The sequence below is a fragment of the Diadema antillarum genome, unplaced genomic scaffold (genome assembly GCF_040938485.1).
Source record: "Diadema antillarum isolate AM-2024a unplaced genomic scaffold, OU_Dant_1.0 seq00001146_RagTag, whole genome shotgun sequence".
NCBI lineage: Eukaryota > Metazoa > Echinodermata > Echinoidea > Diadematoida > Diadematidae > Diadema > Diadema antillarum.
In genome coordinates this window covers 913551-938388 of record NW_027271958.1, presented here as the reverse complement: position 1 = coordinate 938388, position 24838 = coordinate 913551, and the positions used below count along the sequence as shown (strand labels likewise).

Genomic DNA, 24838 nt, shown 5'->3' with positions numbered 1-24838 from the left:
TCAACCTTTTATCCCATTTCAGTGGAAGAGATTACATTATAAATGTACAGAGATAGCACATGATCATATCAGATTGATAGAATACCTGCATACTACAAAATTCCAAACAAGCTGCATGCTGTTTGTGTGTGTGTGTGTGTGTGTGTGTGTGTGTGTGTGTGTGTGTGTGTGTGTGTGTGTGTCAAGGAATAAAGGTCTTCTGATAGCTGAGAAAGATGTCAAGGAATCAAACAGGACTTCTGAGACAAAGAGCAAACATGACATCACATAAAAAAAATCTCAACGGATCATTTATTCCTTGCCTTGTATCACAATCCATCACTCTAACTCTCCTTCAAGTGTGCCAGCACACTGCCGCCTTGGTGCTGGGGCAGAACTGTAATGTGCAATGTGTTATCGATCACTGAGCGACAGTTTTATTGGGGCAGCAGGGACATCGCCAATGCTCACCTCGCGTCTGGCCCATCCACAGGACTGCATACACGTGATTTAGCTAAATTACTCCCCAGGGGGTTATTCATTAATGCCCCCTCTTTCCTAAAAACCCGCCAGAAAACAAGCCGGTGTATTTCACCACCTTTAAGTGGCACATTGTTTGCTGGGGAGAGTGTTGAAGACAAGGCTGATTTTTGAAATGCTACATCATGGGCCAAGCACCCTTAGCTTTACTTAACCCACTAGCTTGAGTCTGGTCTCATTTGGTTAGTGAGATGCACCAATGAAGAAGGGCTTTAGGGAAGTGTGTTTGCTTGGGATGGGGGTATGGATAACCTGACATCAATCATGTTTCTCTGCATGCTGTAGACCGAGAGACAGCTAGGGCATGCTTCAAGCTCTGTGTTATTTCAATAAAGTTTGAAGTGATATCTCGCTCTGCCCGCTATAGCTACAGACAGCACAGGAAATGAGTCAGGCTTGACCGACTGCTGACGACAGATTGCCAACTCCCAAGTACCACAGGATGGAGCTTTCCTTTCAATGCCATTGAGCTTGAGTCCCTAAATATGAGTGTTATGACATTACTAGGGTGGAAATCACTGCCGAGAGAGCCTTGGTTAACATCCATCCCATCCCCCCCCCCCCCCCCCAATCCATCAAGATGATACACCTCTGTACAAAACTTGGAATGAAATCCATCGAAATGTGGCTGGCCAGTGGAGTGCAGTTGAGGGCATCATAAAAAAATCAATGGTAGAGGGCACGTACAAGAAATACCACGGCAGTTGCATTTGACCCTGTTAGATGCCGAAAATCGGAGTGCAGCTTCACACACACACAAATAATACACTCTTCAAAATATTGTCCTATTTTACCACTGCCTCCTCCTGTATTCATTGTAAAATTTATGCACTTTGAATATCTTGCTCTCATGTCCAATAAAAGCGTCGTCTTGTAATCTGCTTCCCAATAACATAGTGGCAACAGGCTGTATGTAAACCATGCAGAGTCTTAAAATGCATCATCCTATTACTAACTCAATTAACACGTTAATTCAGCGAGATGTTTACTTGACCCTGAGGTTAGCAAATCGATTGATGAGAATCGCAAGTCACACACACAGAAAGACTGTTGGCAGTCTTTCAGAGTGAAGATCCATTAAATACCATCACAGCGAGAGTGGCTAAATGCATCCTACTGGCATGTTATGCAACACATTGTCATCTGACAGTGGTTGTATTGACATCCCTTCACACCGTTCTTGTTACTGCACACAGAAATCATGTAGAAACCACTCAACCACATGCATAGATGTATTTGACTTTAGCGTGGATGTGTTTGACTTCGGCATCTATAAATTAGAGTGCATTGGATCAATGTTTGCGTACTCCTGAGTCACATCTGTAGCTAAAGCTTCCATTTGGGCTGTATCATGCCAGCATTATTTTACTCTTGATCAGTATTCTTAACCTAGGACACTTTTACTGGAAAGCCCACAACTTTTACATACTTCACTCTCCCAACTTCTAATCATTTATTCAATAGTAATACTACTACTAATCTACCCCCCCCCCAAAAAAAAATAAAAATAAAAAAAAAATACAGAAGCTCAATCAACTGCCTTCTTGAGTAGCATACAACGAAAACAAAATGGCATTAAATGACAATATTGTATCTAAGAGATGGGGATCCTTTACAAAGCAGTACAATGTAAGAGATACCTTAAAGAGTCATGGCTTGGACATAAACCAGAGAAATACTGCTGCTACAAATATCAAGTATTTCTTGGATAATCTCTTTTGAGTTCAGTAGCTCCAGGGTGGTTGGCCTGGTGCCGACTAAACTCTATGATGGGTTGGGATAGCAACCCCCCTCAAAAAAAAAAAATTTCATTAGTGGCTCAAGTAAACAAAGTTAGTCCAGTAAAAATGGGAAGCAGGGCCAGAACCCTTCAAAATGGGTGGGGCTAAAGGCCTACTCACACAACCACTAATTGAAGCAATTATTTGTGTGACATTTTTAATCATAAACACACAAAATATTTCTTTTAATATGCTGCGGCATAGAAATTGTGACTATTAGTGAGATTCAAATCCAGATGATATAAATATCTCACAGTGCTTAAACATGATATATCCATGATGATTGCAATGATGCAGCAATCATACAAACACACACTTCAGGGAAATATGTGAGGATTTGCATGAACAGCGACAGACTTGGCATTACTTGGAACGTGCATCCAGATAACCCCCTGCCGCACTGTGCGACGAAAACGCTGACAGTGAATGACCCCTTTCTAATCTCACACAACAATATCTCACGAGCACGTAACAAGTGGGGATTCCATTTGATCACATTGTCAAAGATTAGGGCTAGCCAAAGTACTTAGATAAAATCTCACTGTTTGTCTCTGAACAGTCTCACTGGTTTAGATGGAGCTAAACAAATGATCCTAATAAATGATGCCACATTTCGTTTGCTGCCTCCGTGATAAACAAGGCTTTACTTCCATAGAGAATGCCAAGTATGATATTGGCATATAAAACTGTAATGGCTGTCAAGAGCCTAAGTGGTAGCTATGTTGATGTGCCTTGAAGGTGTGCTATGGATGCTCTAAATATTTGATGAAATCTCCTGAGGCCCAGTAAGGAAAGGCAAAAGCTCCTCATCAAATATGGTTATGAGTGTGTGTGTGTGTGTGTGTGTGTGTGTGTGTGTGTGTGGGCTTGGTAGTGGGATACGGGTGGAAAAAGACAAAATGGCCTAATATCCAAGAGAAAGATCCATTTTGAGTTACTTTAGTGCTGGATTATGCATTGGATTAATGTATTTACAAACTGGGTAGGCATCTTCAGAAAAAAGAAGAGAATACATGCTTGACAATACAACATACGACCCATCTGCTTCAAACTCACTTGCCTTCTTGCTCATGCTATCTAAATAAAATGTCAGACATGGAAAATACATGTTGAAACTATGGGGCCCCTTGAAAAAATGCCTGCTCGGAGAAGCTAGAAAGAGATATTTTGTTATTCCCTCTGCTGCAAGCACGTCAACAAGTAAAATATCTAGTTTCAGCAGTGTTGAAGACATAAATGAAAGTTATGTACAGAATAACACAAAATGAATGAGACTAGAAGCAGAAAGTGTCACTTTGTGTGATAAGTGCTTACATAGAAATAATGCGGGTTCTCTAAAAAATCTAATCCACATACGATATCAATGCTCTTCTAAGGGTCTAACATTGGGCAGCAAGAGAATATTACAATGCAGCGAAAGTGATCTACAATGTACATTTGCTACTTTTAAGCTCTCATTCAGTGATGGACCTTCCTAAGTACTTGAACATGTAAACTTGCATGATGTCATCACTCAAAAGGCATTGAGTTCTAATTATATCTCATTTCACAATTTGGTACTCTATAACTGTAATAAAAATGATGGCTATAGACCACTAAAAAGTTACAGTACTGACACAGATTCTGATGAGAATCGACATATTCTAAATTATTGTATACATATTTTTTGAACATTATGTCAAGCTGTCTATTAGTGTTCTGGCAGACTATCATGTAAAAGTTAAAAATGACATTACGTGACTAGATCAAACCAACACTCCCAGTACACATAGATGTAGCCCACAGGGCTTGCTTTTCATGGCCAGCCCAAGGCTGCCTATGTATCTGTCGCTGGGAACTATTTACACATGAGCTTTGGGCTGGTTGCCTGGCTCAAGTAATAGAGCTTCATTCGGACCCTGTTTACACACAGGCCAGTCTCGTGTCACTTTTCTAGGCTCTGTGGTGGGAGTGGGCCCTCTCAAAGTAAAGGAACAATTCATGCTCTTTGAATTTCCTTCAGTATGTTTGATTCTTTTTTATCCTTTTTTTTATCTTGTTATCCAGTGACTCTTAAGTTGGACATGACTGTTTCATTTTCATCTATATAATTTCAGTGAACATAGTCTTCTTCCGAATATCACAAACATGATAACAATAATGCTTCTGCCATCACTTCCAGGGCAGCAGCATAAAACAAAACTGCACTAAAATATACAGGTGTGGGACTAAGGGGCATAATGAGTCAGCTAAGAGACTTACATGTAACATACACAATTTTGGTTTGTTTTTAGTTTAATTCTTGTATGTGCAAAGTGCAAGACTGGGTAGTGTGATAAACACACTATGAAATGAATGCAAGAATATGAAACAACTGATGATGTGGTGCAGGAAACATTCTGACCAATCACTGTATTTGCTGTCTTATGATGATATGAACCTACTAATAGTCACATGACCAGTCAAGCACAACCTGGCAAGGTAGCTGCAGGCTGGACACCATGTACACACACCTGTGGTAGCCCCCCCCCCAATCATCTCAAGAGGTCGTGAACCGATGAAGAGTTGGTCGCCTTTCAAGGAAATGGTGGTGTATGTTTAGATTCCACACGACACATCTTTTGCACTCATAAGACTAAGAGTGGCTGAGACAAAGGGTAAAAGTGCAAGGGAGTGGTGTCTGTCATACGGTCTCCCTAGATTTGCTATATTAACCTTTGTTTTCTCTGAGCAATGAGAAATTATCTCACATAACCTTCCTCCACACCAGACTTAGAGCTGAATGTAGGTATTCACTTTGCCCAAAGAGTGAGAACAGAAGACTTCAGTAGGATAAACATAGAGAGAGGAACAAAAATGGGTAGACAAGAAAAAGGCAAAAGGAGAATGCAAGGGGAAGAGAGGGATAGACAGAGAAGTACTGAAAAAACAACAAACAAACAAACTTCAAAATGTCAAGAGCAGAGTTGGTGAATCTGAAGGAGAAGAAAGATGCTGATGATGATTATGACAAAAGAGAGATGATGGGGAAAAATTGGTGAAGTTCCCAGGACAAAGACCAGTCAACAGGAAGAGAAATGTGGAGAGAGAAAACAAACCTAACCATAAATACTTTTTTTTTCTCCCAGAGTTTTCCTTGCCTGGCAATATTATTCCCCAGTAAGCCCCCAGGCCAAGCAAGGATTTGAGGTGAAGCAGACTTCCTCTTCTGGACTTCTGACAAGACTAATACCATCAAATATGACGTGCGGTGTGTTTCCTCAAAATTTTAAAATACTGTACCTGAGAACACTGAAGACTGTTGGAACAAATGTCCCAACTCTTTGCATATATTGTTTACTATCTTTAACTATTCATTGTACTTTTCAAACAAGCTTGTCAATTTGTTTTCTTGAGTTAGACAGCCTTGAAAGAAAGTCTTATTGCTGACCAAATTTCAAGAAAAATATGCTATATTTCAATTTGGCTTCAATTTGTAAGCTCATAACTTATAACTACAACAATATCGATCAGCTGTCTGTAAAAGTCAGTCGTGATGAAAGATTGTTCAACTCCATGGTTGAACACTTTCTTGACCCATTAGAGAAAAATAATGTATGAAACTGAACAAAGATGGGTGTGATTAGTGTAACACACTCATCAGAACTACTACTCGTACTAAGAATGGAACTTAATTTCCTAGAACTTCACACAACTATTAATGATAACATTTGTTGCACTAATCAAGCAGGAGTAGAGGGAGTAGGGCATCTGTTTCATACAGGATAATCTCTGTTTTCCAGGTATAATCAACACTTGACTATCACTAAACCAGTACTGATGGGGGAAAGGTAAACTGTAGTCCCATGGTATTCGTCTCAGGATCCAAAAGGCAGCATCAACCATGCGTGTCCTGAGGGTGTTATGGTATTCATGTCATACTTCGTGTTGTGAATTCATCTTCAATACTAAGTATAATATGCTTTAGTAGACAAGCTTTTTCTTTGGCTGTTTGTGTCAGCAGATTAATTCAAGAAACATTAAAGAGATTGTATAGTTTTGGTTGAGACCTATTAAACTTCAGGTTTCTAAAATTCTTGAGTGAGATAGTGAGAAACCTCTCTTGAAATATTAAAGATGATGTAATTCCACAAGGAATTCAATGTGTATTTGATAAAAATTGGTTTAAAAAATGGCTGAGATGTCCAACCAAACCAATCATAATAAAAGGTGGGAGCCACCTTTTATTACAATCACTTTGTTTTACTTTGTTTTTAGGATGTTTCAGCCATTCTAAAACCGATTTTCATCAAATACATTTTGAATTCCTCTAAGAATGTACTATTTCATAAGTGGTTTCTTGGTATCTCACAGAAAGTTAAAAGCTCAATCCTCATCTCCACCAATACTATACCATTCCTTTAAAGTGGTTGGACAGGACAGGTGGGCTCTATTTTTTACAGTGGATTTTGTCTCTGCATATTCTCACAATTTCCACATGTTTTTTTTTTTTTTTTTTTGCTTTTACAGTCAACACACCTGTATTGAGGTATGAAATATTCCTACCACATCAACAATCCATCAACAAGTGACTATAAAAGAGTAGACTCTATGCAATTAACTATAAGTCTCTGTCACGCCTTTGGTCCAAGGCATTAGACAAGAACAAGAAAGAGTGAAATTTGGATAGGACTATTTAAAGCTGGCTGCATTTGGTATAAGACTGACTACCAGTAGGCCCCTATACGTAATTATGGCATGCAAAGGTAAAACTGAAAAACAAAAACAAAAACAGTGGATTAAAAAAGATTGAAGATCATTTTGATATGATGAAAAAAATGGGGGAAATATCCTTATTATGCCTGTTGAGTGCATGGCATGTAATACAACATGGAATTCATCACTACAGCCCCACGTACAGGGAATCATGTCTTTCCATCCCCCACCCCCATCTGCTCGCTGCATTTTTTGTTTGCAGTCATCTTGAGAGAGAAGCATAGCTCACCAAACTGCCCTCTGTCATCATGCAGCTCACGTTTCCTATTTCCTATTTGCACCAGCATGCAAACACAGAGGCAGCAGCGTAATCACGGGCAGATCACTACTTGTGATATTTTAGGACTCCAGGCTGGTTGACGGGCGGGGGAGAGAAAGGGAACTTTGGAGGAAACACAAGCCTACACCCCCGTCAGCTGAAAGAGTGTTGTTAATTCAATCTAGCTCTTCCCTACTCTGAAATGATTGTGGTTAGGACTGACTAGTTGTTTAGGTTAAATACTGTATCTAAACATGGGCTTAATGAAATCCATGCCACTGCTCTGGGATCTCTTAAAGGTCAACATTTTGTCTCCTTGCTGCACTCCACATATCACATTCCTAACAGAGAAAGGAGGGTTCATCACAACACTTTAAAATGTCACAACATTTCAAAATGTCAAACTGGACTAGTTAGCCTTGAATTGCTCAACCCTTGAAATCATCCATAAAAATAACTCACAGTGCATGAGAGGAACAAAGTGCTGATCATGAACAGATTAATCACAAGATTACTCAATATTAGTTGAATAAAGACATGATATCACTTTCAACCTCAATGTGTGATGCTTGTGATATGGAAAGTCCTTAACACAAAATAACACAAGAACCTCCTAGTCCTGAGATGAAAGAAGCTGCAAAACATCTCAGGAGCAAGGTAACATGTAACAGATTGAGCCGGAAACGTAGTCCTTTAATCATCACTACTCTTTTTGCTTTGAAATCCAGGGTATTTTTAAGCTTTAAAAAAAAGAGAAAAAATACATACATTCCTAAATCTTGATTACAAATCTGAATCACTCCTAAACATTCTCTTTTCTACAACATGGGTCAGAGAGAAGATGCTGAAAGCCTTGGAGAAAAGAGAGCCATGAAAGAGAGAAGATTAAAAGAGAGAAAGAAACCAGGAAGTTTTTAGAGAATGCAGTGGAAGAGAGTGGTAAAGCAGGACACTGAAGATGGGTAGGCATAGAATGACAGCATTACGATTGATCTCGGGGTAGTCAGACTAAATCATTTTTGTAAACGGAGAAAGCAGGTAGGGATGCATGACACAAATATGGCTGAATCATCTTGTAAACCAGTGTGGGTACATTTTCAGGCCTGATATTCTCATGTCTCGAGGGTTCTATGAATCTAGCAGGAACATGGGAAAGAAGACATTCACATTAATATGGCAATCTAACATCGCTTCAGACGCAAAACACAGAGTGATGCTACATGTTTTTATGGTGATCTAACAGGTATTTCCTAATTTTGATGACCAGTCTTGAATAGAAAGAGGCTTAATGCTGTTTGAAAATGGTACTTTCTCATTTCATAACCACAAAAGAATGTTTAAGTCTAACAAAATTCTGGATAGATGCCAGACTGAATATGCACTTGAAATGAGTATTACTTTGAACCAAGTTGAACAAACTACAGTGACTTGTCTTCTACAATTGTAGTGGTATGTTTCATAACCAATTAGAGCAATTCAAAACTTGATCACTGAGATACAAATCTTTAAGATACAATGCAAACAATAATCATTGTTCACTATGGCAACTTCTATAAACACACAAATTGGCAAGTTATTCTGAAAGAACTTTAAAAAAGTAAAATGCAAAAGTCTGTAATGAAGACTCGATAATAAGTAATTCCTAGAACATTTTCCTACTCAATGCTGCTCCTACTAAGATATTAACCCGTTGAAGACCAGCACCGAATATACTCAGGCAGGTGTCTATGGGAAATGTGTGTTATAGCAAAATCAGACTGTCCATAACGGCTTAAAGGAACAATGTCTCTTCAACTTGTCAATGAACTAGGCTTTACATAGTATGTTAAAGTTTTGCCACTTTTCATATTGCTTTATTTCTTCTTTTTTTCCTCTCATGCCTATTTTCCTTTATTTTCTTTATCTTACTTCCTTCAATGTGCATAGAGACATTAATCAATAAGAAGGTTCTCTTGTGATTTGCATAAATATGTTTCATGGTTATCATCATTTCTTCTCTGTGGTAACATATTGTCTATACAAAATACTCATTAAAGGGACACCCTTAAGAAGTGCTGATAATGTTCCAAGAAAGAGCCTAAACTCCAGTGGGCAGGGAAGATACAGATAGCAGGCATTCTTCTTTGGTGGGATGTGCAGTTCATGACAGATGAAAGCAAAACAGCCACAGATCTGAGTAATTGGTTCGGTGGTATTCCATTCCCTTCCTGATTACATGTGGCAGAAGGAATTTCTCGAAATTTAGGTCACTCATTTGAGACCACTGCAATGCATTCGTTCAATAGTCCCTCTCTTAGGGGGAGCATGATGGCTAGATCACAGAGTAGAAACTGGTCATCTTACACACACACAATGAAACATATGAAAGGTCATGATAAAGTTGCTCTCATTGCAGAACTCTTGAATCTGATTGAATACTCAGATAAGAGTGGGCGGAATAAATATATCCATGTCTTTGCATCTCTTTTATGTTTAGAGTCGCTCACTATGTATGCTTGAGGAAAATCTTGCCACAGGAAAACAAACACAATCATTTGTACATATATGCTGCCTGATATTTTCTCCTTGAAATTCAAGATCAATGCCCCTTGGTAAGACTGTGTTCTGGTAAGACTGTGTTCTGGTAAGACTGTGTTCTGGTAAGACTGTGTTCTGGTAAGACTGTGTTCTGGTAAGACTGTGTTCTGGTAAGACAGTGTTCTGGTAAGACTGTGTTCTGGTAAGACTGTGTTCTGGTAAGACTGTGTTCTGGTAAGACTGTGTTCTGGTAAGACTGTGTTCTGGTAAGACTGTGTTCTGGTAAGACTGTGTTCTGGTAAGACTGTGTTCTGGTAAGACTGTGTTCTGGTAAGACTGTGTTCTGGTAAGACTGTGTTCTGGTAAGACTGTGTTCTGGTAAGACTGTGTTCTGGTAAGACTGTGTTCTGGTAAGACTGTGTTCTGGTAAGACTGTGTTCACCACACTGCAGTAAATGCACTACATTATGGAATTGCTGTTACCAATATACCGTTAGTTATCTTCTCTCTTTCAGCAAGTAAAGCTGATGCAGAATAAATTCCCTCAATCACTTGTATGACCTCCATCAATACAGAACTGTTGTCAATGGCTACATAGAGCTGCATGTCTAGAGGGTACACACTGAGGTGTGAAGTACATTTACGACCCAATACTGTATACAGAGCTTTCATTTCAACACCCTTTCACTTCCAGACAAATTTGACACTTACTCCCGGAAATGAATGTCTGCTCATTTACGACATGTCTCACATTCTCAAGTTCATTCTGCATTAATTCTGCTGCCATTGCTTTGTCTTCTCTTACAGATGCATGAAAAAATAAAGTCAAGACTTTGAGAATTTCAGTAAACAGGCAATACTACTAAAGCATTTCAGTCATTTCTTCCTCAAAACTGAATTGTGTCACTGTGTTTATGTAAGATGTGTTGCCATGCATTTTTGCCATTCAATGTGGTAATATCAAACAGAACACAAAATGTTGCTTGGGTGCAGGTAAAAGCATGTTTTGCTCAAATTAATCACAAGCTCTCTCCACCAATCTTGACTAGTATCACACCTGAAACTGGTCAAAGATCAACCAATGGAAGAATGCTAATGGCAAGAGTGAACTTGAGCAATTTTACTGGAGCATGTAAGTCAACTGGGATGCCTCCACTTTACAATGTGTTCACTATATTTTGACACAGGTGCATACCCATTCATTTACATTTTATCTTGACCACTGATCTCTAGAACTGACCTATAATTCTCTCTTAACAAAGGAAATACATCAGAATAAATTTTCATTCATCCCATCGAAAAATATTGTATTGGAATGGAAAATCATAACTTTAGCCTAATTTCAGTACCTGTCGACCTAGACCTTCAACTTCAATCCCTTACTTGGTCAAACAAACATTAAAATAATTTACATATAAAAATAACAGTGTATGATGACTTTATAATTGTTTATGTGTGTATAGGATATGTTTGAAACCAGCTATTTATTTCTATCCTCATCAAATAATTTTCCCTCTGAAAACTCAGAGGTAATATAAAAGTTGGTTTGATTAGTGCTATTTACTTCTCCCTTGGTTTTCCTCTACACTGCACCCCTCCCACAATTTCACTACACTTTTTACTGCCCTAACTTTTGATAATTCATTTTCTATATTTTTTAGTTATTTATTTGATTTAAAAAAAAATTAAAGTCCTTCACTGAGAAAGGTGAATTTTCATATTCAAGCAGGCAATGCCAGTCACAACGGTTTCAAGACTGTGAACGTTTCAACTTGAAACACGAGATGTGAATATGAGGATACAACAAGAAGTCATCAGACAACACTCTTGGGTCTTATGAATTATGGTCTTACGCATACAGCAGTTGTCAACAGATAAATATCAGATAATATACTCACCCTTAGTTGAGGCCTACATACAAGGAGGGAGGTGCATGGTGTTTGGAGGGCAAATAACGACAACGCTTGGTCCTTGTTTACCACATCTTCCCCATTGATCTGTGTTGCACAGAGAGAGACAATTTTAACAATGTTGCACACAAGGCATCAAGACAAAAAAAAATTGAAAAGAGTTTCGATAGTAAGCTATAATTTAATCTTTAAAGGTTTCCATGGCAGTACGACATTTACCTTGTAGTAGTAGAAGGCTACACTGTATACCACGTAATGTAAATCAAGATGTGTTCACAGCATGAAATTTTTGCCGATTGGAGCCAACGGCCTTTTTCATGGCATGAAATTTTCAAGAATTGCCACTGGCATTCAATGCATATAGTGTAGACAATAACTTTTGTGTGCATGTAAATTTCGTGAATCTTGGCTCTCATGAAATTTGCAAACTTAAAATGCACGCAAATATTTCTGGTTTTACAGTATTCTTTCTTGGATATGTGTCTGGCCCTACTCAGCATTTTGGTAAGCATGTTCATTCTCTTGAAAATGGTGAGAAAAGGCTTACAGAAATACCAAGAGTGGGTAGACCCTTTTCAGGGCCACACACATACCCAAGAAAGAAGACGTGGTATATAGTTAAACCTTTCTTATAAGACTAAGCTACAATTTTATGGCTATTTATACAGTCAACTCCGCTTAACTGGGATGACTAATAGGAGTTAGAACTTGGTGCCAGATAGGCAACTTCCCTCATTAATGGGGGCCAAAAACTTAGTCATTGGTATACTACACAATATAGAAATACACGAGCCTAAATATATCACACCATAATTTTTGTCACAAGCAGAGTCTATGTACATCTACGCATTATCAGGTTCATTTTTTTTTTTCATTTTCATCTTGAAGTTACATTTTACACTGCATCCAACTTGACATGGACACACACATGTTATGTGTTCACATGGGTTTAACAGAAGCCTATTATTTTTGTCTTTTTATTCATTACCAATTATGAGAAGAATAACTTTTCTATTTCATATGATTAAGAGACTTATTCAAATGCCATATATAACAGCACAAAAGAGCTCAAGCAACACAAAGTTACCTGTAGGATCTGATCTCCTTCTTTTAACCTCCCGTCTTCCTCTGCTATGCTATTTGGATCAATCTGGGAGTAGAGCAGAACAAAAAATAATGGTGAACATGATGGTGACATAATGACATGCACAATATACTGTATACAGTGAATATTTCGTGAGGTTTTTATCTTTCACGAATTTCGTGATTTGGATGCTATTCGCGAATTTGAAATCACACGAAAATATCAACTCTGTTACCAACATGAATGTAATGTGCATGCATATGTGTACTTCTCTATTCAGTACTGTACTACACAATCACGAATTTAACCACTTGCAAAATTGTCGGGAATTTACAGTTATTTTTATTTTGACAACAAAAACTAAAATGACATTTCAACCTTCAGTCCTATACTCATTTGGAATAATATTTGAACACTGTTCTCTGTGTTTTTCGTGCTTGACAGATATAAGACATCTTTTGAGTTTGCACAACTTAGGACATGAACACAAATTAATCATGGATCAAGACACAGAAAGTTTATTAGACAATATAATTCCTGATAAATTATAAATTCTTTCAGGTGAAACAAATGCTTGCTACTTAACATTACTAGCTGAAGATATGGCTGCAAAATGTCATTTTCAGCCAAAGTTCAGTGACCTTTGACCTTTGACGACTTTTGTCACAAATCTAATCAGCAAATTTATCTCATGTGCTGATGTCACAAAAATCTATTTTTCTTTTTTCTTTTTTTCAAAATCATGTGAACCAAAATACCCAATGGGGTCCTGAGAGCCTGAGATAGAAAGAAGGACAAACAATGCACAAACACAGTCTAGTGCACTCACAAGTCAAGAGATTTTGTGCACTCTACCATGCATGTTTACTGGTAAAGATGAAGTCACATGTACTTTTCCCCCCTTGCCTCATGTAAATTTTCTTTCATCTCCTTTCTTGTAGAAGAGAAACTGATTTGGACAAGGGTCCCAGTGCCTAATGCACTTTGGCATTACCACTTGATGTCGCCATGTCCTCAGGAGAAGGTCTCAGGCAGACCCCCTCTCCCCCCCCCCCCCCCCCCCCCCACCCCACCCCACCCCCATGGGCTAATGTGGGAGGGAGTCTCCAGCAGACAAGGCCCGCCCTGTGTTGCATTCTGTCAAATTGGCCAGAAATGTTATTGACAGTCCAGGAATCCATTGCTTGCAGCCAATTGGGCTGGAACCTGTATATTATGCTATTTTTTTTTCTTATTGGAGTTTTCCAGATTCTCCCTCTCTCTTTCTCTCCATTTTGGCTCAATCTAAAAAAGAAGACAGAAAAAAAAATGTACAAGAGCATCACTCTTGATGCCTGGTATTTTCTGCCTCAAAAGCATTTTTGAACTGCCTATTGCAAAAAGCTCAGTAGCAAAATTACTCCATTCTCACTATAAAACCCATGGATTGAACTCAAAAAGGTTTTGAAGAATACCTACGAATAAAAAAAAAAAGAAAGATATTGGGGCAAAAGAAGAGAGAGGAAAGTAAGTGAGAGAGAATAGGGAGAATGTGATGGCAAATAAGTCTCTTGTATTTTCTTGTCCGCGTATTTATTTTTCTGTGGCATTGCAGCCCCTCACTAATTATACATTCCGTCTGAGACTAGGTGTGCTAGATACCTGGGGCAAATTTACCACTCTGACCTCGTCACAAGCTTGTGATTGATTCAAAAAGATAGATTGGAGAGGCAATAAATGGAGACATTCCGATGGTCGCCCATCTCCAAACACATGTCTGATGCCTCACCCTGGACAGTCCCCGCTCTTCCCGCATTTCCTTTCTTGTTTCAAGTTTGCTGCTTTATCATTCGCCTCCCAGCCTTTGCAGATGCAATTTCCTAGATGTCTTTTTGGCTCGGAGCAAGTAGTTGTTTTTCAGTTGATCCCTAGACTGGGTCGTTTCAACTTTCATTCCTACAAACTGTTCACATTTTTTAGCAGGAGTGGGGGGGGGGGGGTGATAGTCTCTCTCTCTCTCTCTCTCTCTCTCTCTCACATACACACACACAAACACACACATGCACACACAATGTGTAACTGAAGACAGGGCCTGAAGTAATGCTCCTCTCCTTCTCCAAATGGATGAAAATTCAAAACAAGTAAAAATCTTAGAAACACCTGGGCAAGTTTGACACAGTTTTCCCCTGACTTGCATGAGCTGTACATCTGAGTTTGATATCCTTCCTGAATGCTGGCATTATAACACTTATATTTCCTGGGTTCCAAGTGACTCAACATAAAAAATAAAGACCACACAAAAACTGAGCAAGAAAAAAAAAATGGTGCTAAAACTGTTTTAACCACAGACAGTTTTATTTTTCTCTCTATTACTTTTCAGGAGTGAATATGCCACTATTAAAGAGATAAAACAAAATCAGTTGTCACTGTAGATCTGAGTGGGATGAATGGGTGGTGAACAGACAGACAGACTGACAGACAGACAGACAACCTGAACATTATACTTCCGATAACCTTTCCAAATGATAACAGCCTTCATTGTATCTTTGGCTATATCTAAACAGCTTCTCTTGTAACCCAAATGTCACCTTGATGCGGCGGCTTTATTCTTCTTCACTGCCACCTTTTGTGGCCCAAGTTTACTGCCATATTGGCCTGCTCTCTCGTTAGTACAAAAAAGAAGAAATGGGTGGAAAAAACTTTTTGTCAGACATGCCATGTGTATAGCCAGGGACAGTAATTCATGCCACGACAGATCTGCATTTGAGAGATATTGATCTGGAAAAAGAGACTGCTTGTTAAGCCACAAGTCTCTAGAGGATTTCCCTGGCATCCTCTTTGCACACGCAGGCCCGAAAACAATTATGAAGCAAACGGCCACGTATCTCTCGCGCGGGGACCAATTAGGAATCAAGTGGTGAACAGTGGAGGCAAACTTCCACTGCTCCTGGTATTGGTTACATCTTTTTTCTCCCCCTACATCCATCCTTTCCATTTCTCTGCTATGAAGGGAAACAAAAACAAAAACAGACACTGGAACATAAAGAAGAATTGGCCTCTGTAGGTACTTTGACGTGAGTGTGACTAGGTCTTGTTGTCATGTTTCGGTGTCCGTGACAGATTGACTAAAGCTCTGTGGATTGATGGGATAGGAATGGAGTTCCTTGCAATGTGTTGGCTTGGATGACAGCAATTTGAGAGATTGGCATTTGCTCTGCAAAGAACTCTCATTACGCGTCAGATAATTATCTGCAAACGAGTATGGAAATCTGCCAGGAACAAATCCAAGTAGATAACACATTTCACATGTCATATTTATTTTTTTGCTTAAAATACTGGGAATTTTTTTTCCATTCATTGCTTGCAGTCATGTTCCAATTGAGAATTTCCCTTTTGAACTGCTGCAGGCTACCTCTGTGAAAGTTATTTGTAATGATATACGGTTAAAACATACTGTCGTAGATATGAATTTGATAGCATCCAAATTTTGCACATCAAATGCACATGGATCACACAAGGTGTCTGGCTAAACATGATGTAGATCATGACTCCAGTCAGTTCTCTGAAAACCAGAATTAGTTGGACACACTATCTGCATTGAGAGTCAAGTTCTTGAAATTGTGTGCAGTCTGGCACTGTGCGCTACTTTATTAATTCAAGATCTAACATGATTTACACGTGTGCATGCGTGCGTGCGTGCGCGCGTTAAGCATAGTTGGCAGATACAATATCAAACTATTGCTGAGTGTAACACAGCAGTCTAAATTTGCATAGAAATCAAATCTCATATAAGCCACGGTCACACTGGCAAAAAATCGCAAAGGCTCAGATTGCAAAGTCTTCGTGATCTTTGGCTGTCCATCCACACTGACAGCAAAACTTTTAGATCTTTAAGATCTCAAGTTTGGGTCGCTGCTGAGTACGCGAAAGTTCAGCATTCTTTAAACCCTCATGTTGGCATAGGCTAAAATGGAGAGTCATGTGACTAAAAACAACAACAACAAAAATCAAATAAAAAATTGTCACTGGTAAAAATAGAATGTGCAGTTACTGTAAAACCCAAAATTTTTGTGTGCATGGAGCTTTCGCAAATCACGGAGGAGCCCAGATTTGTGAAAGTAAAATGCATGAGATAGTTTCATGCTGAGAATGTTTTGGGTTTTACAGTGCATTGAGGAAAAACTGGCAAACAACAAGCAGATCTTTAAAATTTACATAGTCATACACTTGATACAAAGATTGAACTTGTGCTTGTTATTTCTTAATATACAGGCAGACACAAAGCACTTTCCCATTAGACTTTTATAATGTGAAAACTCCCCTTTTTTCTGCCACATTAAATATCTCTTTATAGAGATAGTAATGAGCAACACAGAAAGGAGCTAAGCAAATGAATTATGGAATAGCTAGAACATTCTAAAAGCTAAATTGTTGACCTGTATTAATTTGCAAAGACACTATATATCACGAAGGAACCGTTCATTCCAATGTTTACCATTATTCTGAAAAAGAAAAGAGAGAAAAACACCCATCCTAAGTTTTGCTAAACAAGAGCAGTGGCCCAGTAAGGTGGTCATCTGTGAATAATTCAATCATCAAACAGGTCAGCACGTCGGCCTCCATCTTCCCACCAATCACAGCCGCCCGTTTCCTCGAATACCCGTCTGTAATGGGCTTCAGGTGACAAGTTGAAATGCGCTTGATTGCATTACAGCCACATTGGCCCATGCTGCAATACACCTCACCTGGCAACTCTGAGTCTTTTCCACCCTTTCCCCTCCTATTTCGCACTCCTTTCGCCAAAAACAGAAAAAAATCTTTTTCTATGCATAATTGCTTGCACTTCCAATGTTGCGGATAAAATGAAATTACCCTCCCAGTTCAATAAATTAGCATCTTTGATGTAGCTGAGGCAGATGGTGTTTGCCATGGAGCCACGCTGGGGACGTATGGAAACAACGCTCAGCTCACTGAATGCAGAAGGCTAACAATCTTACAGTTTATGGCTAACTGGCACATAAAAATGTTAATGTGTCTATGGAATATTAATGAATAACACATTCCCCATAGAGAATGGTCTCAGAATGTAGTGTGTGTGTTTTTTTTTAAAATAATTATTTCTCTTGTATTTTTTAAAGCAATCAAATTAGAATAAATGAATTTGGATATCTGGCCCATGATGTGACAAGTCAAATATCTGTCATCAGTAAAACAAACCTACAATCATGCAGAAAATGAATGTGAAATCGTAGCAAACACTCTGTCTTCTTCCATCTACAGTGTCCAGTGTGGGATACTGGTAGTCTTCTCCTAAACCCTTATCATTGATAATCAGTTCAAAGAGCTTTCTCAATGGCCATGTCAAAGTTGACAATTTTAAATTTTGACCAAATTTCATCCAGTACCGGAGTTACAGCTGAAATGTGAGATTCATGAGTATGGTCTCACACTTCAGCCTTCATACAATCTCCCTCAATTTCATACCAATAATTCTCTCTTTTTAATGACTACTTCATATCAAAGCTGACACAAATTATGACTTTCGAAAAAGAAAAGGAAGGAAGTTAATAGCAAGTAATGTGCAGATTGCTATGCTACCACAGGAAAACAATTATTTGGTGCTCCAATTTTCATTTAGAGAAACAGAATTACAGTTCATGTTCTCAAAGGAGGGATATAGTTGAGATTGTGCATAAAAACCACAGAGAGCTGAAGAAAATCTCACTGTATGGATTTATACTTTGTCTCGATACATTTGATTAGTTTGGTCCACCCCCTCCCCCCCCCCCCCCCCCAAAAAAAAAAAAATGGGCAGCACTTGATCTACTGCTGATATGAAACTATTCCACCATCTTTCTTACTTCCTCAAAATTCTCTGGAATCCAGGGGTGATTGACTTGATTAGACTTGAAATTCCCATTCCCAAGAGCATTTATTTTAATAAATTTTATGAGGAGAAGCATGAAAATGATTAAAAATCACAAAACTAATGACATGTCCATCCCCAGCCAGATGTACCCCGATCAATAGAATGTAATTCTCTTTATAAGTGTTTGCGCTCCACTCATCATTTCACCTCTTGTCTGGAATTAACTTCAAATCCATTTGTGTTTGCTGCTCCCATTTGTGTTTTTTTTGCTCCTATATAAAGTTCACTGGGACTTATTTCAAATGGGTGTGCACAAAAATTAACCTGACACAGAAAGTTCACCACCTACAAACAGGGCCACGCATCAATCATGGCCTTATTGAAGTACACAGGCTGTGTAAATAGAGAAAGCAATACTAGTCTGGTGAGACCAAATTCACCCGTCTACGCTGCTTTCACCTGTTAGCAATATTAGATACAATACTTACCTCTGCAATCAGCAAGGGGTTTAGCTGGCTTTGAAAACAAGTGTGATAACGATAAGCACTCAACGCAGTTTAATTACAGATTGGTTCTTCATGAAAAACAGGTAAATTTCAGTGTCTCACAATTTGGTGACCCAAAAATGGACTTCCTGATGTTAAAGATAATCAGCTAACCTGACAAGTCTTCATTGCAACTAATTTTCAATGCCAAATCTTTCTTCACTGTCAATCCATCACCAGATAATTGTACAAGATGCTCCTATGCATTCTAGAGAAAGACAGAGTGCATACCTCAAAGCTATTGGGAGAAGTTTGAAAACATCGAACAACAAACTGATAAGTCAATTAAAAAAAAAAAGAGGTTATTACAGAAAAGAGATGAAGAAGCAGAAAACTGGAACAGGAAGAGATCCAGATCTAGACAGTGAGGAAGCCAAACTTAGTAAACAACATGATGATGTCAATACAGTAACACCAAAGAAATAGATGTATGAAATGAATTTGAAGATGATTTGAAAGCAAATTCAAAATACAATTCCGCCTTTTTGGCTTAAGTTGACAAGATATCTCCAAAAGTACCGGTACGATAAAGATCATAAGACTGTAGGCCTACATTGTACTGGTCAACTACACAAGCAATACAGAAAATTCACACTAAACTACAGTTCAATGGATCACAGATGTTTAATGGTGAGCTCAGTAATTGTATGCTGCCCTCTAGAGATGGAGGTCATGCAGTTGGTACAACAGAGCTCACCAAACCAGTGGCTACTGGCAAGTGGAACCTTCACTAATGTAGGGCTTACAGTTTTACCTGGTTTTGTGCTGAACTGACAACCAGTCTTAGAAATTGATTGTCTTAAAAATCTTGAATAAAAGCAAGCAAAACAGTAGAAGTTACATAAACAATGGCAGAGCATAGCAAAGTTGTTGAATACCATGTAAACTTGAAGGAGGTAATAACATATGATCCCCTCACAATTTTTCTGTGACTTGCAGTGTCACTAATTTCCATTTTTCATGATAAATATCCTACATTTCAACATCAACATTATTATAGCATAGTGTTTATAACCTCACACTGACAGTTTTCTTGACTGGTGGGGGTGTACATTTGAATAGACTATCATCATTATATTTCATACAGCACAAACCGAAAGAAAGTTGTGACATACACCATCAGCTTCTTTATCTAACTTTGAGATGTGGTTGCTACGATAATACTACACGTAACTACAACTGATATCACAGCTCCTCTAAATAAAACTGTGAAGTCATTAGAAATCCCTAAATCTCTTTTTCCAAGTCTTTGAATGATGAACATCTCTCTGTTCTTTTGGGTTGATTTCCACCAAAGCATAAGAGTCAACTTATGGAAGATAATTACACATGGAAGATAGTTACGCATTAACACTTACAGACTCTGCAACCCCACACTTCACATTTTGCTCTTAATCAAACTGGTTTCCTTCTAAATGATGTTCTTTCTTGCTAACATCAATACCCCTTGAAGGAGGAGTGTACTGATTCCCTCATTATATTACTTCTTATTTTGCTGGTCAAGACTCAAATCAATCACTAATTCATATCATCTCAAAGAATGCGATGCAATAAGCTGCCCCTCTATCTTGGCCCACACACCATCTAACAGGTGTTCTTACTTCCTCCCTGACCCAGCAACTCAACAACGGCCTTCCTCTCTCTACTTCTCCGTCCCATTTATCCATTCTTGCTTATTAATCTGCAAACATCAGATGCATTGCTTGCCCGTTTTTGTTTGTTTGTATGTTTTGTATTTGATGATTCTCTTCAGAACCCACACACAGTCATAGAAATTAGCATTTGAACTAGCAGCATCTTTACGAATGGGAACTCCTTTGAATTTTACTGTTGATTTCACAATGACTCTCCACACAACAGTACATCTATATATAGGTAGGTTATGCCAAGTAAGCAAATGTGAGGGCATTTTTCATTCTCATGAGAAGAGGTAGAAAAATGTGATATGTGCTATCTCCCATATGGAAGCATGAAGGCCAACACTGGTCTTTAAAAAAAGAAGGTTCCTCAGTAATCACTTATAAATGCAATATCACAACTGATTTGGAAAAAAAAATAAGGTAAGCTAGGTAGCAATGTTAGTTACATGGTATCTGGAAGAAAAGAACACTTATGCTATTTGATGTAATATTCTCCAACACAAAGCTACCTAAAACAACACAATAATATTACCAGTTACAACTTGCAGATTAGTTACTCGGAAATAACTTCCCATTTAAACTTACTCTCTTTGATTTTCTTTCAATGCTGAAAGACATATCTCACACTAGCAGCAAGAACTGACACACACAGTTTTATTACTGTTTTGAGGAGATGTAAATGATGTGCAATATGCATTTACCAGGAGAGTGCATAGAGCTGTTACAAGTAGACTTTGGTATTAGACTCAGAGACTTTTTGACACAATGTTTACTACCCTTGGCTAGAAATAAATGTTATTTACCAACAGCTACTACCCTTGGCAGGAAATGATTATTATTTACCATTAGCTTGATAGCTTCCTTGTAGGAAAAAGCAGAGACAGTGTAATAGGGGTAGAGTCAGAGCAAGAAGAACAGACAAAGAAAGTGCATGACCAGGATGGATGAGGGGATGACTAGAGGGGATTGGCAGCCATCTTTTATTCATTCCAATGGAGAATGATTCTCCCTGAAGGAGTAAAACACATGATGCTACTACCATCACACCCCTCTTTGCAGCATGCTCTATAGACTTTGAGCAAGGCATACCATAGCAATAGAGTCATGTGAATGAATAAGATTCGTGATATAGTGTATCTTAGTATGTGTGTGACACTTACACTTATTATTTGAATATGAAATACTTTTTGAAAGCGAGCAGACACATATCACAGTCGCTGCCATTTACCAGCTTAGCAAGGGAACAGGAGATATCACAGTGCAATGTTTACTAATGTAGTGACTATCTTGCTGTATTTAATTCCATACCAAAAAGTTAGAAGAGCTTAGATACTTATCTCTTTCTCATCACAATGTTACTGAAAGATCACTCCATGGTCTTAAATCATAAAAGGTTGACTTTCCATATTTTTCCCTTCTGCTTTGATATTTAAGCTAATTTGATAATATGTGACCCTGCATCACAAAACAAACAAAGTTGTCAGGCATGAAATTTTAGTTAAGAGCATATTCCGAAAGAGCAGACTTTAAGCTTTAAAATGATGTGTAACTCAAATTAAATGGACTTTCCTAACCTATCTAAATATTGGAAAGAAAGTACACACCCAGGAAAAGTGTGAACTGAGAAAAAAAGGCTCTGAAGTGCAGGGTCTATTCAAGCGCTTAATCTTTACCAAGCCGTGCTGGCTGTGCGATGAATGGGACAAAAACATGATGTAAACCACTGGAGTAACAATGAAGGAATCATTATATTACACTGAAATGAGCATGCCTTATTAACACATTCTGTCACTAATTAATGTCAAATTTCAAAGCAGTAGCATCATCCTTTCAAAAGTTATTAGAGTTGAAAGTGAAGAGCGTGTACAAGGTTTTTAAGAAATGAAAAAGGGACTCCAAAGACACACCTAATCACACTATTCTACCAAAACATGTTCGAGATAAACTGCTAAAAAAACACTTTCCTGCCCGTTTTATGATCCCAAATTTTAGCATAATGCAGAAGAAGACTTGTTCTTTCAGCAAATATGAAAAAGTCAAGATTGGCTAGGCTGACCCATTTCACCTATTTTCAGTCCACACACAAAATCAGTGTGTGCGACTTTTTGTTCATTTTGTGATGCACGGTCACATATGCTTTTCTGATATCAAACATATGGAAATTGATACTTTTACTCTAGACTCATAATTTGGGTAAGAAGCAAAAGCAGGGCTTAATTAATGACTATGGTGTTTAAGATGATGAAAATAATAGGATAACAATAACAATACTTTGCCAGAGAAAGAATAACCAAAATGAATACATGATGCAGGAACTAAATGAATGGAGCTTGGTACAATAATTGTTCATGTAAACAGTGTAGTCATATACTAAAGGTGATTAGATGTACAGCATGTACAACTTGCTTTGATCATGCTCAATCCTGTGGTGGCCTGATGTCTTACAGAAGACACAAGCCATAAATCAAGGACGTATTAGATGTAGAACAGGTGGTCCACAGATTAAAACGTGAATCATCCTTGAATGAAACCAATTAGCTTCATCACTGGTGCCATAATATGTTAACATTTATACCATTCATGACATATAGCATCATCGCTCTCTGTACAAAACACACATCTCTTTCCATTGCTCTGCAGTGCATAGCCTGAACACGGCCAAAGGTGACTGGATGGCGACACAGTGTTGATGGGAGAAAATGGCAAGGGTTGTGTGGAGAGTATTCTGTACAAATGAGCACATCCAAAAAAGCACTCTGAGTCTCTTTGACTGGAATACTAATCAGGAAAGATTGCATTTTGTTTGATTAACTTGACACCTTTGCCTTTCCCCACCCTAATTAAACAGAGGAGGCAAGTCAAGAGTGCTGAGGCTACATCCTCTTGTACTTTTCTATCCCTCTCCTTTGCTTTAGTTCAGCATCTCATGCAGTCACTGGAGAAATGGTACACACTTTTTTTCCCCCTTTGTATCATAACAAGCTGTGTCATGATTGCTGGAAAAACAGCTTAAAATTTGACATTACTACGTAGTTTGCTACTTGCTCTTGTTAATGTGTTATCAGTGTTTAAAACTGATAATGAGGGTACATATTTGGTATACAAAATTTGCAGTACATATAGTCATAATTGCTGAAATTGAATTATTCCACCAATTTGAGCTTTAATGTGTCATTAAAAAAAGACTTGAGGGGTGTTTTCCAACTTCCCAGTCAGTCATTGGGTTTGTGAGGGAAACTGTATTTATATGTCGAATATTTTGTGATGTTTTTATTTTCGCAAATTGTGCAAGTCCGGTACTATTTGTGAATTTAAAAACACACGAAAATATTTCCTCTGGTCCCCGGCATGAATGTAACGTGCATGCACACATTTCTCCATTCAGTGCTGTCTTAACGGTCGCAAATTTAACCACTCACAAAATTATTGGGAAATCCCAATTCGCGAAAATTTAGACTCGCTAAATATATGGCGTAAAGATAGACTGAAATGAACATATTTTAATATGATAACTTTCATAACACACACACACATACACACACACACAAACATAGTCAATCTCTCTATTACTCTTCCTCTCTATTTCTCTCTCCAAATTAAAAAAAAGAGCAACAAACAACCACTTTGATTGGAAGTCTGATAAACACATTTCACCCCGCCTGATAGATTCTTTTGCCTAAAGACTGAAATCTTCTCTCCACGTCACAGCCGCCGCCGAGTGAATAAACTCACCTCACTGATGAAGATCCCAGAGTCTTCCTCAGAGCCGTAGCAAAGGGTCAGGCCTAGCTTGTCTTCTGCATTGGTTCTCTTTAACACAATATCCTGCAGAGGGGAAGAATTTTGTGGGATATGATGATAGATAATAATGATCCACAGAACCAAGTGACATGATATTGAAGACTGAATTAAGGTGGTAAGAAGATAGGCATGATTTTAAGGCTATATTTTCCATTTCTGATCTTCCCTGATACAATCGTGAATGAAATGGTTCAAAATGA

The 24838-nt window shown here is 38.3% G+C and overlaps 1 protein-coding gene across 1 annotated transcript in view; it reads right to left on the bottom strand.

Annotated features, from left to right (window-relative positions):
* The window catches only part of LOC139744209 (E3 ubiquitin-protein ligase PDZRN3-like), a 194413-nt gene that overhangs the window by 12014 nt on the left and 157561 nt on the right, over nucleotides 1–24838 (bottom strand). The window contains exons 6-8 of the mRNA XM_071654661.1: nucleotides 24570–24662; nucleotides 12808–12870; nucleotides 11709–11807 (exon numbers count right to left, since the gene is read on the bottom strand). Of these exons, the coding sequence (XP_071510762.1) occupies nucleotides 11709–11807; nucleotides 12808–12870; nucleotides 24570–24662 (255 nt within the window). The remainder of the gene's footprint in view (nucleotides 1–11708; nucleotides 11808–12807; nucleotides 12871–24569; nucleotides 24663–24838) is intronic.